Source organism: Oncorhynchus keta, chromosome 8 (assembly GCF_023373465.1).
Source record: "Oncorhynchus keta strain PuntledgeMale-10-30-2019 chromosome 8, Oket_V2, whole genome shotgun sequence".
Lineage (NCBI taxonomy): Eukaryota > Metazoa > Chordata > Actinopteri > Salmoniformes > Salmonidae > Oncorhynchus > Oncorhynchus keta.
In genome coordinates, this window is record NC_068428.1 from 26,253,026 (window position 1) to 26,269,025 (window position 16,000).

The following is a 16,000-nucleotide window of genomic DNA, read 5'->3' on the forward strand; positions in this document are numbered from 1 at the left end:
ATCTGCTGTTTGTTGACCTGTACTGTCCAGGTATCTTACTGTGCCATTATAAGATCTGCTGTTTGTTGACCTGTACTGTCCAGGTATCTTACTGTGCCATTATAAGATCTGCTGTTTGTTGACCTGTACTGTCCAGGTATCTTACTGTGCCATTATAAGATCTGCTGTTTGTTGACCTGTACTGTCCAGGTATCTTACTGTGCCATTATAAGATCTGCTGTTTGTTGACCTGTACTGTCCAGGTATCTTACTGTGCCATTATAAGATCTGCTGTTTGTTGACCTGTACTGTCCAGGTATCTTACTGTGCCATTATAAGATCTGCCGCCATATTTACACTTGTGAAGCTCCCCATCCTGTTTATAACACAGAGTAAAGGACTTGCTGTTCTTTTCTCTGTTGTTTTCAATGTACATGACATAAGATAGCAGGTGCCTGCAAACGTCCATGTAGCACCGGGTCAGCTGTGGGTGGAAGGGGTGAAAAATATATGTATCATGTAATAAAGCCATAATAAGCAGGCAGTTGGTGGAAGTGACCATTTCACGCCATATTGTGCGTTGCAGAGTAATAGTCAGTCGATATCCATTGCCAATCAATGGCTGCAGCAAGGAACAAAATTAGAGACGATTGATGGTGTTTTCGTGGGGGCTCGCTCTGTGCTCAAGTTAAGAAGCTCACCTCTCTACACATTTCACTCCTCCTCTCTCCGTCCCCTTATATTTCATTGGATGAATGGAGGTTGTTTTCGCCATGGGATTGGCTTTTGCGCACGTCAGTCAACCAAGGCTCCGTTTATTTACGGACTGTATCCGCAGAGAGAGAACGGTATTCTGCTGTAGGACAGCACTGGCTGACAACTGAGCACTTTATTAACCAGTCCCTCAAGAAACAAAGCGAGAAAGGAAACAGCCATCGAAGTAGACCTTTTATATTTCTATACCTGAAAACATATGATCGCGCCGAGAACACATTATGAAGCACGCAACTGCAGCAACAGAAACCATTGAAAATGATTCATTTACAGTGACAGACGTATTTAAAATATGCACTCGGTGTGAACGGCTAAGCAAAAAGGTAAGAAGAAAATAAAGGGGAAATTATTTTGACAGTGAATGCATGTTTTGGAAAGCCTGTGCTTTCGTTTTGGAATTTAGATTATTTCATTTGTGACAAGACATTTTCATGTCATTTTAGCCACTTGTTTTCTGTGGCTTCGAGTGAAGGAACTGCAGTGCAGTCTTTTCTTTTGTGTCCAACCTTGTTTACGCGTTTGAGGAGTTTGCGCTGCTTTTCAACTCTACTTTCTTTCCAGTTCTTTGTCATCCTACTGCCAACTCTATAGACCGTTCGGTATAAGGTTCTACTTTTTTCGGTTGGTGTATTTCAATGCAAGACAGTATTGTCGCTTTCGAGTAATCTTCTGCGGGCAGTTCTAGGTCATTCATTCCGCCAGCTCTGCGCTGCGCAGAGGGACAGAAACGGAGCAGACAGTCAGCCCTAGCCTGTAGGACATGTCGCAATCAGCGACGTTTCAAGTTGACAGTTGGCTGTTTGTATGTTGAGTGAGATGTCAATCATATTTTGAATTCGTTTATTTAACTATTTTAGTATGCGAGCCTTTCTGATCAATAACATTGTGTCTAATATTGTATCAAGGGTATTACTTGTATCAAGGGTGTATCAAACTGCAAATGGTTACATAGCCACTGTAGGCATGATACATTGTATCTATCAAGCCTTCTTTTTGTGTATTTTGGTAGTTTTGTAACATTTATAGAGACTGCTGTTATGGCTTGCTGCAGCTAAATGTTGAACAAAGAGATTTATTTCTGCACAGGCTGCGGTTGCAGTGCGCCAACCCGACTATAGAGCGAACATGTGGGCTAGAGGAGGGGGTGAGAGATACGATAACCCACAGAAGGATGTACAATATTACACGGTCAGGGCTCGCAGCCAAAATTGTACGAAAAATCGCAATTAGTTTTCCCCCTGTGCCTTTAGCTTTTGACGCCAATGAGCACTGTTGCATTTGGTTCTTGCATAACTATAATATAATATAATAATGTGTTTTCTGTATTATTTTGTCTTGCAGGACTTTGGAGTTCGAATCCCAAGACCCCTGGGAAATGGACCAAGTAGATTTATCCCTGAAAAAGAGGTATGGAGAACAAAACCTTTTTTTACCACGAGTTTTCTTTGGACTTCAAAACAGTTACTTATCTATGCAAATGATCAATAACTTTGACATTTTATTACAGATATTTAGTTAGCATCTTATACCAATAAGTGAATTACATTAAATTCACTGTCTCTATTGCGTCAGATCCTTCAAGTCAGTAAAGTAGACCCCAGGACACAATCGATATTTGAGGACGCATTCGCAGCACTGGGTCGCCTTGACAACATCTCCTTGGTGATGGGCTTCCACCCACAGTACCTGGAGAGCTTTCTGAGGACACAGCACTACCTGCTGCAGATGGACGGGCCCTTATCCCTGCACTACCGCCACTACATAGGCATCATGGTGAGATCCCTAACCCCCTCTCCAACCTCTACACTACCACAGTATAGCTACTACAAGCCCTGTATATCTCTCTACCTACAGAGAGTACGTTTTGAATTCTTGGACACTCGTCTATAGACTGTACATTTTAGAGTTCTTGGGCAGTCTGGTAATTGTTTCCCCTCCCAGGCTGCAGCCAGACACCAGTGCTCCTACCTGGTCAACCTGCACGTCAATGACTTCCTCCAGGTAGGAGGGGACTCCAAGTGGCTGAATGGCCTGGACGGAGCCCCACAGAAGCTGCAGGCTCTCGGGGAGCTCAACAAGATCCTGGCCCACCGGCCCTGGCTCCTCACCAAGGCACACATCGAGGTACTTAGGAGGGGGGGCTGGATCTGTGACACAAACCCCCAGGACTGGACAGAGGGACAGGTTAGGGTTATGTAACAGATACCGAAATGATGGCATGAGGCCTGGCCTGAGTTACACAGCTGCTGACTTTGCAGAGTTAGTTATAACTTTTTGAAAAGGGGATCTGTATAGAAGGAAGAGGGGAAGGGATGGGTAGAGAGAATAAAACAATTGGAAAGCGATGGATGGATAGAATGTGAGACCGGAAAAGAAAAGATTCCACCCAAAGGAAAGTACTGATTGACTGACGTATCAGCTCTCCCCCCACCCCCACCCCCCCTCTAGCACCTGCTGAAGGCTGAAGAACACAGCTGGTCCCTGGCTGAGCTGATCCACGCTGTGGTGCTCCTCACACACTATCACTCCCTGGCCTCCTTTACCTTCGGCTGTGGCATCACCCCCGAGATCCACAGTGATGGGGGGCACACCTTCAGACCCCCCTCCCTCAGCCAGTACTGTGTCTGCGACATCGCCAATGGCAATGGGCACGGCCACCTGGAGGAGAGGAGAGGCAATCACCAGGTGAGCGGGAGGAGGAGAGTCAGGACTGTGTGTGGGTGAGCGAGGGAGAGAAGCTGTAAGTTTGTTAGTCACTCGGCTTTGACACCCGTGTGGTTGTGAGCGCAGTGATTCTTGTGGTTGTGGTTGCCCTTTGTATGACCAGTGCCCTGAACCAGAATGTGTGTGTGTTCCTGTGTTTAGGTGTCAGAGGTGTCTGGTGAGGTGGAGGTGCTGATGGAGAGGATGAAGCAGCTGCAGGAGTGTCGTGATGAAGAGGAAGCCAGTCAGGAGGAGATGGCCACACGCTTTGAGAGGGAGAAGACCGAGAGCATGCTGGTGGCCACGGCAGAGGACGAGGAGTGTGTGCCATCCAGAGACGTCTCCAGGCACTTTGAAGACCCCAGCTACGGCTACAAGGACTTCTCCAGGAGAGGAGAACATGTACCCACCTTCAGAGTGCAGGTATATAATAAACGTGTACACACACACACCCCTTCAGGGAGAGCCAGAAAGAGAGAAAAGGAGAGAGAAAGTGAAGTTTTTTTTTTCTCAATAACTTCAAGATGACATTTTCTAAATATTACCATGTTGCGCTATCTATCTGATTGATCAGTTGATATCCAGACATTCTGATTAACTCCTTGCTTTCCTCTCTTCAGGACTACAGTTGGGAGGACCACGGCTACTCCCTGGTGAACCGTCTGTACCCTGACGTTGGTCAGCTGCTGGATGAGAAGTTCCAGATGGCCTACAACCTGACCTACAACACCATGGCCATGCACAAAGACGTGGACACCACCATGCTGCGCAGGGCTATCTGGAACTACATCCACTGCATGTTCGGCATCCGGTACGTCACTCACCGGCTCTATACAAACACAAATCTACTCATGTAAATGTATATATTTCATGATGTAATATGCTAGATTCAGTCAAAAGAAGAATGTTATCACATGTTTAATAGATTGACAAAGTGCAGTAATTTCGTACAGTAATGTAGTTATTAGTAAAGAAATATCTATGTCTCAGGTATGATGACTATGACTACGGGGAGATTAACCAGCTGTTGGACCGCAGCTTTAAGGTCTACATTAAGACCATGGTGTGCAGCCCGGAGAAAACCACCAAACGAATGTACGAGAGCTTCTGGAGACAGTTCCAGCACTCCGAGAAGGTGAGGGGACAACTTTATTTCTTATTCCATGGGGTTCTGTTAGCATTTAACATTTCTATATAGTTTCCTCTCCTAGTTGTTGATCTGTGTGACTGGAGTAATGTTGTGGAGCAGTTTTGTAATGCGTTCTACTCTCTTTCTGCCTCACTCTTCCAGGTCCATGTCAATCTGCTTCTTATGGAAGCGCGCATGCAGGCAGAACTGCTCTACGCTCTGAGAGCGATCACCCGCTACATGACATGAAATGCTTTTGGCGTTTATCATTGTTTTTTGCTGTCATTGTCTTTGCTCTCGTGGGACACTTCAGAAGAAATAAACCAAGGGGGGAAACAGAAAACTAAAAAGATGAAAGGTAACCCTGTCCGTCGTGACGAAGCTCGTCCTCGTGATGTGGAAAGAAAAATGAACAGAACAAATGAAAGAGAACAAAAAAAAGCAAATGAAAGAAGAAGAAGAAAAAAAGAACTGCAAAAAGAAAAGTCATCTCAACCTACTTGTGGAAAGATAAGCTGTCCTCTTTACCTGCAGTGCCAAAACTCACCATGAGGGGGCAGCCTGGAGCAGACACTGCTGGGCCAGAGGAAAAGAAACAGATGACAGGCCACCCTTCCAGTATTCTAATACACCTCAGTGGATGATGTCATAAGAATCTCCATATAGTGTGAAAACCCACAGCAACTCTCCAGAAAGCAACGCAGTGCATCAGTCTGCACTTGATAATGTAGTCACTGTTTTTTGTTGAATATATTTTGCTTTAGTTTTTTTGTATGAAGAGAAGTTGTTATCATGTGATTGTTGCGATAACTGGAGATGATGGAAGCATTATTTGGCCTGTGTGTTGGTGTGCCTGGTTATGTCATACACCACAGTATAGTGTGTAGAGGTGCGGCCTGATACTGCTGCTCATTTAAGCAAGGGGTCATATTGATCCCCCCCCATCCTCCCTCCCACCCCTAAGAACCCTATCCATCATAAACCCACAGCATTACCCCCCCCACCCTGAAACTGTTTGTGTAAGCTAACCCAAGAAGTGTGTGAAAGCGGAGAGGTGTTGGAAAAACTAAAAAATAACACTGTCTGAGCCCTATTTAGTTCAACTGTACGTATGATGAACCCATTCTGTATGAGAGACTGATGTCAGTGACAAATATCATGTGTGGATGTGTGTGTAACTCCATGTGTTTTACAGAAAATATAAAGAAAAAAAGTGTGAAATTTCAAGCAACAAAAAACCAGGAAGAAAGCGAGGTAATTTGAAGGGTGAAACTTCTTGCCTCTGCTGTAGCTCTTTCCGTGTGGTGACTGTTACATTGTTTTGTTTCTGGTAAAAAGCTTTGTCCTGTAAGAACATGAAAGCTAAAACAAAGTGGTCTTCCAGGGGATTGGCTTCCGGTTGTCATAACAATGACATCACCTGTCTGTCTTCCGCTCACCCTCGACCTTTGACCTTGGCCTGGGCATCCTAACACTTTCAAAGCTTTGGGTATTGTGAATTGTACCAGTAAATAAATACCTCTTCTGTTTTCTTTTCTATCACATTAAGAAGTGCTCTTTGGCGAGCAGAATGACTCTTATCATTCTGGGTCGCTTGGCTTTCATTCGTAGGGAGCCCAGTTGGTCCTCATTGGACCGACTGTGGTCGATACGGTCCGACTGCAGTCGGTCATAGATGTGCTTGTTCCCTCTGTGGGAGCCTAACCAGTGCAACACAGTTTTTTTAAATGAGGGGTAGACTCCACCCTTTTATTTTTGTTGACTAAAAACAGTAAAGTACTGCATTCTACTGAGGGTGGATTGATACAGTTGGACAGTTGAATGATTTTCACGTTAAGAGGAGGAAGATGAGGATGATTATGGAATGGTACATTATTTGGGGGTGGTTGTGAGAGAAAGTGTAGAGGTTTTACCAAACTTCTGACTGTCATATACTGAAACTTTTTATATAAAAAAAAATGGAATGTTATTGAATCATTGTATTTTTTTGTTTTCTCCATAGAACTGTTGTTGCTGCATCAACATAATCATAACATTACATATAAATAATCTATACATTGAATCATTCATGAAACAAGCCCACCAAGTTGTAGTCACAGCACACATGCATGTATTATCTCCAACCTTAACAATAAACATCTGATCTCCATCAATGACATTTTACAATATGTCATCAGTAATGATGTAGAAAACATTTGGCTATTAGATGCATTTTACAATATGTCATCAGTAATGATGTAGAAAACATTTGGCTATTAGATGCATTTTACAATATGTCATCAGTAATGATGTAGAAAACATTTGGCTATTAGATGCATTTTACAATATGTCATCAGTAATGATGTAGAAAACATTTGGCTATTACAGATGCATTTTACAATATGTCATCAGTAATGATGTAGAAAACATTTGGCTATTACAGATGCATTTTACAATATGTCATCAGTAATGATGTAGAAAACATTTGGCTATTAGATGCATTTTACAATATGTCATCAGTAATGATGTAGAAAACATTTGGCTATTACAGATGCATTTTTACAATATGTCATCAGTAATGATGTAGAAAACATTTGGCTATTACAGATGCATTTTACAATATGTCATCAGTAATGATGTAGAAAACATTTGGCTATTACAGATGCATTTTACAATATGTCATCAGTAATGATGTAGAAAACATTTGGCTATTACAGATGCATTTTACAATATGTCATCAGTAATGATGTATTTGGCTATTAGATGCATTTTAAATATGTCATTTGATGCTTTGGCTATGACAGATGCATTTTACAATATGTCATCAGTAATGATGTAGAAAACATTTGGCTATGACAGATAACAATATGTCATCAGTAATGATGTAAAAACATTTGGCTATTACAGATGCATTTTACAATATGTCATCAGTAATGATGTAGAAAACATTTGGCTATTAGATGCATTTTACAATATGTCATCAGTAATGATGTAGAAAACATTTTATTACAATATTTCAATCAGTAATGATGTAGAAAACATTTGGCTATTAGATGCATTTTACAATATGTCATCAGTAATGATGTAGAAAACATTTGGCTATTAGATGCATTTTACAATATGTCATCAGTAATGATGTAGAAAACATTTGGCTATTAGATGCATTTTACAATATGTCATCAGTAATGATGTAGAAAACATTTGGCTATTAGATGCATTTTACAATATGTCATCAGTAATGATGTAGAAAACATTTGGCTATTAGATGCATTTTACAATATGTCATCAGTAATGATGTAGAAAACATTTGGCTATTACAGATGCATTTTACAATATGTCATCAGTAATGATGTAGAAAACATTTGGCTATTACAGATGCATTTTACAATATGTCATCAGTAATGATGTAGAAAACATTTGGCTATTAGATGCATTTTACAATATGTCATCAGTAATGATGTAGAAAACATTTGGCTATTACAGATGCATTTTACAATATGTCATCAGTAATGATGTAGAAAACATTTGGCTATTACAGATGCAATATGTCATCAGTAATGATGTAGAAAACATTTGGCTATTACAGATGCATTTTACAATATGTCATCAGTAATGATGTAGAAAACATTTGGCTATTAGATGCATTTTACAATATGTCATCAGTAATGATGTAGAAAACATTTGGCTATTAGATGCATTTTACAATATGTCATCAGTAATGATGTAGAAAACATTTGGCTATGACAGATGCATTTTGCACAGTTAATGCAATTGAGTCCCACACACCAATAAATGTTTCGTACAACCGCATGTGTTGAGTGTGGACCCACTGGTTTAATGTCTAGTTTTGATTTAGATTTGGTTGACTTGTCGACTAACATGAAAAGTCACCATCTCATTGGATTTAGGTTAAAAGTTAGGTGAAGAAACACAATTCTCTTGTTTTGATTGCTTTTTTCCACTTCCATTCAACGTCAACCTATTTCATTTTTTGTTGTTGAAATCATGTCAAAATGTTGATTCAACTTGTTTTTGTCCAGTGGGGAGTCAGTCCTCCCATTTTATACTACACTGAACTCTGTGGTTCAATGTTTGTGTTGACGAGTCCAAGGTTGAATGTTACTCCCACACCTGTTGTGCTAGAACACTTGGACCTGTCTAATGTGCAGTGAGATGAGGGAAAGGATCACCTTTGACCTCTATTCTGCTCACCTTCCTGTCCTGTTCCGTTCTCCCTGCGGAAACTCCCTGGCATCATTGTGGGTGACTGAATTCTCTGGATGTTCAGGGACTTTTCTATTAAGGGCAAACAGAGTGACTTGGTCCATATCTCTACTGATACTGAACTGCCTCATTTCCCTACGACAATCTGAACAGGATGAGACTATTATACACAATAGATGCACTTAATACCTCCACAATTACCCAACTAACTTTATCATCCCAGACGGACAGGTGTGTATCATGTAGAGAACCATGTGTCATTAACTATGGCTGATGAAATGCTATTGGGTTGTGGTCACTAAGGCGTTATTGCAGGATAGGTTTACTTTATTTTGACAGAAGTGCTGTTTTTGTACTTATTTGATGTAATGATGATGTTGTGATTTAAAAAGCGCTGTTCTTTACTAACTTTGCAGCAGTACTGCCTGGCCTGGTCCATATCTGTAACAATAAAGGCTTTGAGAAGGAGAACGTTTACCACACTTTGTTTTGTTGTGGTTTGTTACTTACAGCAGTTCAGATTAACAATGTTCTAACTTTATCACCACAGAAGCAATTTACAATTATTGCAATGTAAGAGTAGCTTATGATGATAATACATTACCAGTTACATTATGGTCCAACAAAAACAGTTTGTCATACAGGTCAGAGGCTCAAAATATGTCATAGCTAGGGCCAAGAGGGTTTCCTGACTTGGAAAACACTCAACCCAAGTAACAGCCTATAACTAAGTCCCAGAGTTGTCCCTGGTCAGGACCTTACTAATGGAATTGGAGAGCGTGGTAGAACTGGAAGGTATAAAGTGTGTTTAGTACAGACACTGGAGGCAGGGCACAGCAAGAAGAAAGGCTAGGACATCACACTTTAGGGAGGGAGACTGTGTAGATGGCAGACAGTTTGAGTCTGGATCCTGTCCCTCAGCCTCTGAGCCACAGGACGGAACTCTGACTCCCAGAATGCTCGGTGGAAGTCCCTCGTAATCACCAGAGGTCCACTGCAGCGCTGCCTCCTCGTCTAAGGGAAAGGGGGATACCTAGTCAGTTGTATAACCGAATGCATTAAACTGAAACGTGTCTTCCGCATTTAACCCAACCCCTCTGAATCGGAGCTTCCTCAAAACGATACAACATAAAAAAAAATTAGGTATGTTTACAACAATAGACCAAAGCATATAACTATAAAAGGTTATTCATAAAACTTTCAGTAAAATAACCTCTTCTAAATAACTTCCATACCTAGGTGCAGTGTTTGGACCTCAAGCAGTGCCTCTTTCTCCTGGTTGTCCAGTGTGGCTGGGGAGTCTGCCCCCCCCCCCTTCTCAGTGAGGTTCCACAGGGTCCGACACACCAGGCCTGCACACACACATCACATGACGGGAGAGAGGGGTTTAAGTCACATGATTCACACACTGCCTTACATTAGCTCTCCCTGAGTGCATCTGCTGCTAAAGGTGGGCTGATAAAACTCTGGACAGTTCTGCCCCCCCAGCATCATCAGAGCAGCTTCAACAGCATGAGACAGAGAGAGAAGGAAGGAAAATATAGCTTGTTTGGTCGTACTATATCAAAGATATTGCGGTCGTACTCTCAACCGGTGCCTGCGTCATAGTGTGTGTTTCGTTTCTGGGTCTGACTGGAAAGGCCCTTTGGTGTGGTGGAGAAGTTCTCCTCTCCCTCTCTCTGTCTCTAATGTAAAGCAGCATGCATGGCCTGTCATAAACTGTGATCAAAACAGGATATTGAGCTGCCTGATTTGGGTCCACAGCCAGTGCTAAGGAGAAATAAAAAACGTCTGTTTCAGTTTCAAGTTTTATTTGTCACATTCACCAGTAGAGTGAGATGCTTAACCTGCTAGCTCTAGCCAACAGAGCAGTTGTATATTAGTAAAACTAATAACTAAGAAATAATAGAAGAACCTATATACAGGGTCAGTGCCAATACCACATTTACAATGTGCAGGGATACTGGAGTAATGAGGTAGATATGTACATCTAGGCATGGATTAGGAGAAAGTGACTGGTAGCAGGATTAATAATAATAAACAGTATGGCAGCAGCGTAAGTGATGGGTGGGTGTGTGCAAAAGTGTCAGCGGAGGCGTGATACACTGAGTGTACAAAAACATTTTACACCCATGAGATAGACTGACCAGGTGAAAGCTATGACCCCTTATTGAAATCAACTTCAATCACTTTGGATGAAGGGGAGGAGACAGATTAAAGAAGGATTTTTAAACCTTGAGACCATTAAAACATGGATTGTGTGTGTGGCATTCAGAAGGTGAATGGGCAAGACAAAAGATTTAAGTGCCTTTGAACAGGGTATGGTAGTAGGTGCCAGGTGTACCAGTTTCCCATGTGTATAAAAAATGGTCCACCACCCAAAGGACATCCAGGCAATTTGACATAACTGTAGGAAGTATTTGAGTCTACACGAGCCAGCATCCCTGTGGAACGCTTGACACCTTGTAGAGTCCATGCCCCGATGAACTGAGGCTGTTCTGAGGGCAAAAAGGGGTGCAACTCGGGCCTCCCGGGTGGCGCAGGGGTCTAAGGTACTGCATCGCAGTGCTAGCTGTGCCACCAGCCGGCTGCGATCAGGAGGTCCGTGGAGCGACACACAATTGGCCTAGTGTCGTCCGGCTTAGGGAGGGTTTGACCGGTAGGGATATCCTTGTCTCATCGCGCTCTAGCGACTCCTGTGGCGGGCCGGTGTTTCCTCCGACACATTGGTGCGGCTGGCTTCCGGGTTGGATGTGTGCTGTGTTAAGAAGCAGTACGGCTTGGTTGGGTTGTGTTTCAGAGGACGCATGACTATCGACCTTCGTCTCTCCCGAGCCCGTACGGGAGTTGTAGCGATGAGACAAGACAGTAACTACTAACAATTGGATACATGAAAAGGGGGTTAAAAAAAATAAAAAATTTAAAAGGGGTGCAACTCAATATTAGGAAGGTGTTCTTAATGTTTTGTACACTCAGTGTACATGTAAACAGGGCTGAAATGTGACTGGTAGCAGGAATATCTAAATACTGTTAATATACGAATAGTAATATATAGCAATGTAAACATGAGTAATAGTGACCAGCAGCAGGATAATTAGATAGATACTAATGGTGTCAATAATCAATGAACAGCAGCCACACACACACACACACAATTACAGTGTGTGGGAGGGAGGCGGAAGGGAAGAACACACAGCTAAGGCTGAGAAACTGAGAATTTCACACCCGCCTGAACATCGCCTGTACCAGTCCTGAAACCATCATTCCAACCACCTCGAAGTTTCACAAGTAACCAACCCGGCTCTAAAGAGCACAGAACATCCTGTTCTCTCTTTGGCTCTTTCAGACTGCAAAAGGACCTAAACCGAAAAAGGATGTGCAACAAAAAAAACACAAAGAAAGAAAGAAAGAAATTGAAGAAGAAATATGTGTTAGATGTTTGGCACCTGTCTCCAGCAGACAGGAAACTGGTACCAAACAAGGAGTGACTGTATAGAGTTTTACAGTGAAGGGTTTGTACAGTGTGATACTTGTATTGACGGGACATACAGGGACATGTCAATACATTTATCAGATATAACTGTGGGCTGTTTGGGTTCACCTTTTTTCAGATGTTCGGAGAACATTATTGGGACGTTATTAGAACATTTTGGGAACATTATAGGAATGTTATGAGAACATTATGGGACCATAATTTCACTCTTACATTACCCTAAAAACGCTGAAACTCCCTCAGTGTGTCCAGCAGGTCGTGTACTAGGTGTTTGTTAGCTGCCAGGGTAGGTCCCACTGCAGGGTGGATGAACAGCACCCTAACCAGCTTCACCAGCATGTTCTCCTTCCCCCACATGGGAGAAGTACAGAGTGTACGGGCGTCCCTGGCTGGAGGTAGGGGGGTCTCCCCTCGTAGGTGTTGTAGAGCCCCAGCAGCACGGACACACCCATCAGCTGTGAAGAGGTGCTCTCTGGTCTCACTGCTCTGAGACGTTAGGTTACCCAGAGGGAAGTGCAGACGCACCCCCAGGTCCTGTGTGGAGGAGAGACAGAGGATTAGGTTGAATGTGTGTGTGTGTTATCCACATAAACAAATACCTTGGTGATTATAGAGAGTAATACAGTAATACATTTCTACTATCAGATATGACCTGGCATTCATGACATTTACCGTTTCTCCCCCACCACAACAACAAGGATTGAAACCTGTATACCATGTTGGTTTCTCAAATCGCACTCTGCCCATCCCCTAAAGTGTGTCACAAACACAGAAACACACACAGTTACCCAGGGCCTGGCTGGCCAGTGTGGCTGATATGAACGTACTGTACTGACAAATTTATGGAGACAGGCTGTCCTATCAAAGAGCTATCTAGGACACAATGTGATCAACCGTGCGTCTATGTATAATAACAGGGGGATATCTGTGTGTCTCCTGTGTGTGTGTTTATTTCCTGGCTGATTAAGTCCTCTCTGATTACCAGAGCCTCCCTCCCCACCCCGTCTCCCTAAGGGCAGGATGACTTCCTCAGTTTCTCCTGTGACGATGATTAAAGTCAAAACGCACGCGCACACTGCTGTAACTATACAGGGACTTGGAGTACATAAACAACTTCCTGAAGATAAATAGGCTTAGTCAATGTGCAGTATAAACACTGGGAGTAAATGGGCTCATCTGCTTCCCACACACACACACAGGGGGCCCAGCTCACCTGTTCCCGCTGGCGTTTACTCATCAGTTCTATAAATAGTGTGTAGCAGCCAGGGGTCTGGGCCAGAGTAGGAGGACAACAAATAACACTGACCAGATAGGCTCTCACTGGACTGCTATTGTCACAAAAAAAATATTAGCTTTACTGGCATTACTTGTGGAAATAGGGAGTGCTACATGCTTTTAGAATCATATACTGTCAGATAGTGAATTGTTGATTCTTGTAAAGTTGTATGAGAAAAAAACTCATTTTTGTACACACTTAAAAGTAATGCACAAGGTCAAGAAGTGTTGTAAATGGTCTGAGGTCTATACTGTCCCACTTTCAATTAAACAGTTAAACGTAAGGTTTTCAGCCGGAGGTGAGATGTTTTAGGTGTACAGTGTGTATGTGTGGTACAGGTACAGGTACCTGAACACCCTGGCGATGTTGATATCTTGTTCTCCGTGGTGATGGTGCAGCGCCTGGCAGTTTGGTCAGGGCACAGTGGGAGATGAAGAGGGGGCGGGATTCTGGGTGGTCAGCCAGATGAAAGGGGATTCATCAGAGAAAATGACTTTACCCCAGTCCTCAGCAGTCCAATCCCTGTACATTTTGCAGAATATGAGTCTGTCCCCGATGTTTTTCCTGGAAAGAAGTGGCTTCTTTGGTGCCCTTCTTGACACCAGGCCATCCTCCAAAAGTCTTCACCTCACTGTGCATGCAGATGCACTCACACCTGCCTGCTGCCATTCCTGAGCAAGCTCTGTACTGGTGGTGCCCCGATCCTGCAGCTGAATCAACTTTAGGAGACGGTCATGGCGCTTGCTGGACTTTCTTGAGCACCCTGAAGCCTTCTTCACAACAATTGAACCGCTCTCCTTGAAGTTCTTGATGATCCGATAAATGGTTGATTTAGGTGCGATCTTACTGGCAGCAATATCTTTGCCTGTGAAGCACTTTTTGTGGAAAGCAATGATGACGGCACATGTTTCCTTGCAGGTAACCATGGTTGACAGAGAAAGAAAAATGATTCCAAGCACCACCCTCCTTTTGAAGCTTCAAGTCTGTTATTTGGAACTCAATCAGCATGACAGAGAGATCTCCAGCCTTGTCCTCGTCAACACTCACACCTGTGTTAACGAGAGAATCACTGACATGAATGTCTGTTCACATATATAGGTTGACCCAAACAGCACAAACATCTTCTGAGAATGACTCATAATCTTTGGAAAGTTTTGTTCATCGAGAGAGGCATATAACCTCGTCAGTGATATTGTTTTGAATAGTTCTCCAATCACTGCATCAGACTGAAGATCAATAAACTCAAGTTGCAGGTCAGTGGGAGCGTTATCCACATTTAAGGTGAAAGGAGAGGAAACCAACAGCATGTCATTTTCCAACAAATTGAAATCCTCAAAACAATGAGAAAACTCACCCTTCAAAGCGCGCAGCAGCGATGTATACTTCTCCCGCTTTTCATCTGATAGGGAACAGACTAGTAGTGTTGGAAGGTGGGTAAGATTGTTGGCTTCTACTTGGCAGGTCAGGAGTAATTTTCCCTTGAAGGATTTGACAAGGCTGTATGTCTGATGTGCAAAAAGGCCCTTCCCTTCATGAGTTCATTCATGAGGGCCATGATGTCCAAGGTGAAGGCAAAATCAGCCAACCATTCTTTATCTTGCGGTTGAGGGAAATCCACATATTATCCTTTCATTTGCAAAAACTCAGCAATCTCCGACTTCAGGTCCCACATCCCTTTCAGCACCTTTCCCACGTTTGTGGTAGGGGAGATCTGCCTGACCCAACTATGTCTCTTCCAACAGCAAGACAAACTGCCTGTGGTTTAAAGGTTTTGCTCTTATGAAGTTTACCACTTTAGTGACTGTATCCAAAACATCTCATTTTCAGAACACATTTACAGAGCACCTCCTGATGAATAATGCAATACAGAGATATCATTTTCTCATCTGGGTTCAGCTCAGCTACTTGATCTTGTATCCTTTATAAAAGGCCCACCTTTTTTCCTGTCAAGTTTGGGCACCCATCAGTGGTCACACTGGATCACTTTTCAAAACATTGCCACACACTTATTAACCTCCTCCAATAAATATTTTGCTGTGGTTGTGGTCTTCATTGACTGCGCTGAAGCAAACTCCTTGGAATTTCAAAGTCTGGGGTTATGCCTCGTGACAGGCTGACCATACCGCTCCCGTCGCATGCCTAGCGTTGCAAAATAAATGTAGAAATCTATGTTATTCAAATATTGCACCCACTCTGCGGGCTAAAATATGAATCAGTTCTATTTCAAACGCAGATCGCGCTGTAAATCCTGCCTCTCCCATCTCCTCATTGGTTTATAGAAGCAGGTACCCACGTGCCATCTCCTCATTGGTTATACCCACGTGGGTGACTGAAAGACCAACGAGGTCAGTGAAGAAAATGCCTGGAAGGAGGAGAGATGACTAGAAACGATTTGGTTGACCGTTTTATGTGTGGATTAATTGTCGGAGTAGAGGACCTTGTG

General features: G+C 42.9%; 1 protein-coding gene and 1 long non-coding RNA gene across 3 annotated transcripts in view; one reads left to right on the forward strand and one right to left on the reverse strand.

Annotated features, from left to right (window-relative positions):
- The window catches only part of sesn1 (sestrin 1), an 84,348-nt gene extending 77,794 nt beyond the window's left edge, over positions 1–6,554 (forward strand). The window contains exons 1-9 of one of the 2 annotated variants that reach the window (XM_035757706.2): positions 812–1,076; positions 2,095–2,160; positions 2,326–2,526; positions 2,695–2,877; positions 3,202–3,438; positions 3,619–3,879; positions 4,077–4,267; positions 4,447–4,591; positions 4,748–6,554. In XM_035757706.2, coding sequence (XP_035613599.1) covers positions 975–1,076; positions 2,095–2,160; positions 2,326–2,526; positions 2,695–2,877; positions 3,202–3,438; positions 3,619–3,879; positions 4,077–4,267; positions 4,447–4,591; positions 4,748–4,834 — 1,473 coding nt within the window. In that variant the 5' untranslated portion in view covers positions 812–974 and the 3' untranslated portion in view covers positions 4,835–6,554. Of the gene's footprint in view, positions 1–811; positions 1,077–2,094; positions 2,161–2,325; positions 2,527–2,694; positions 2,878–3,201; positions 3,439–3,618; positions 3,880–4,076; positions 4,268–4,446; positions 4,592–4,747 lie in introns of those variants that run through there. The other variant, XM_035757705.2, reaches the window with a different exon arrangement.
- Positions 6,555–8,566: 2,012 nt separating this feature from the next.
- Positions 8,567–14,725, reverse strand: LOC118372012 (uncharacterized). The gene is made up of 4 exons (XR_004823131.2): positions 13,906–14,725; positions 12,500–12,815; positions 10,024–10,140; positions 8,567–9,802 (listed from the first exon to the last, which is right to left on the reverse strand). It is a non-coding gene; the product is annotated as an uncharacterized LOC118372012 (long non-coding RNA).
- Between the last annotated feature and the right edge of the window lie 1,275 nt (positions 14,726–16,000).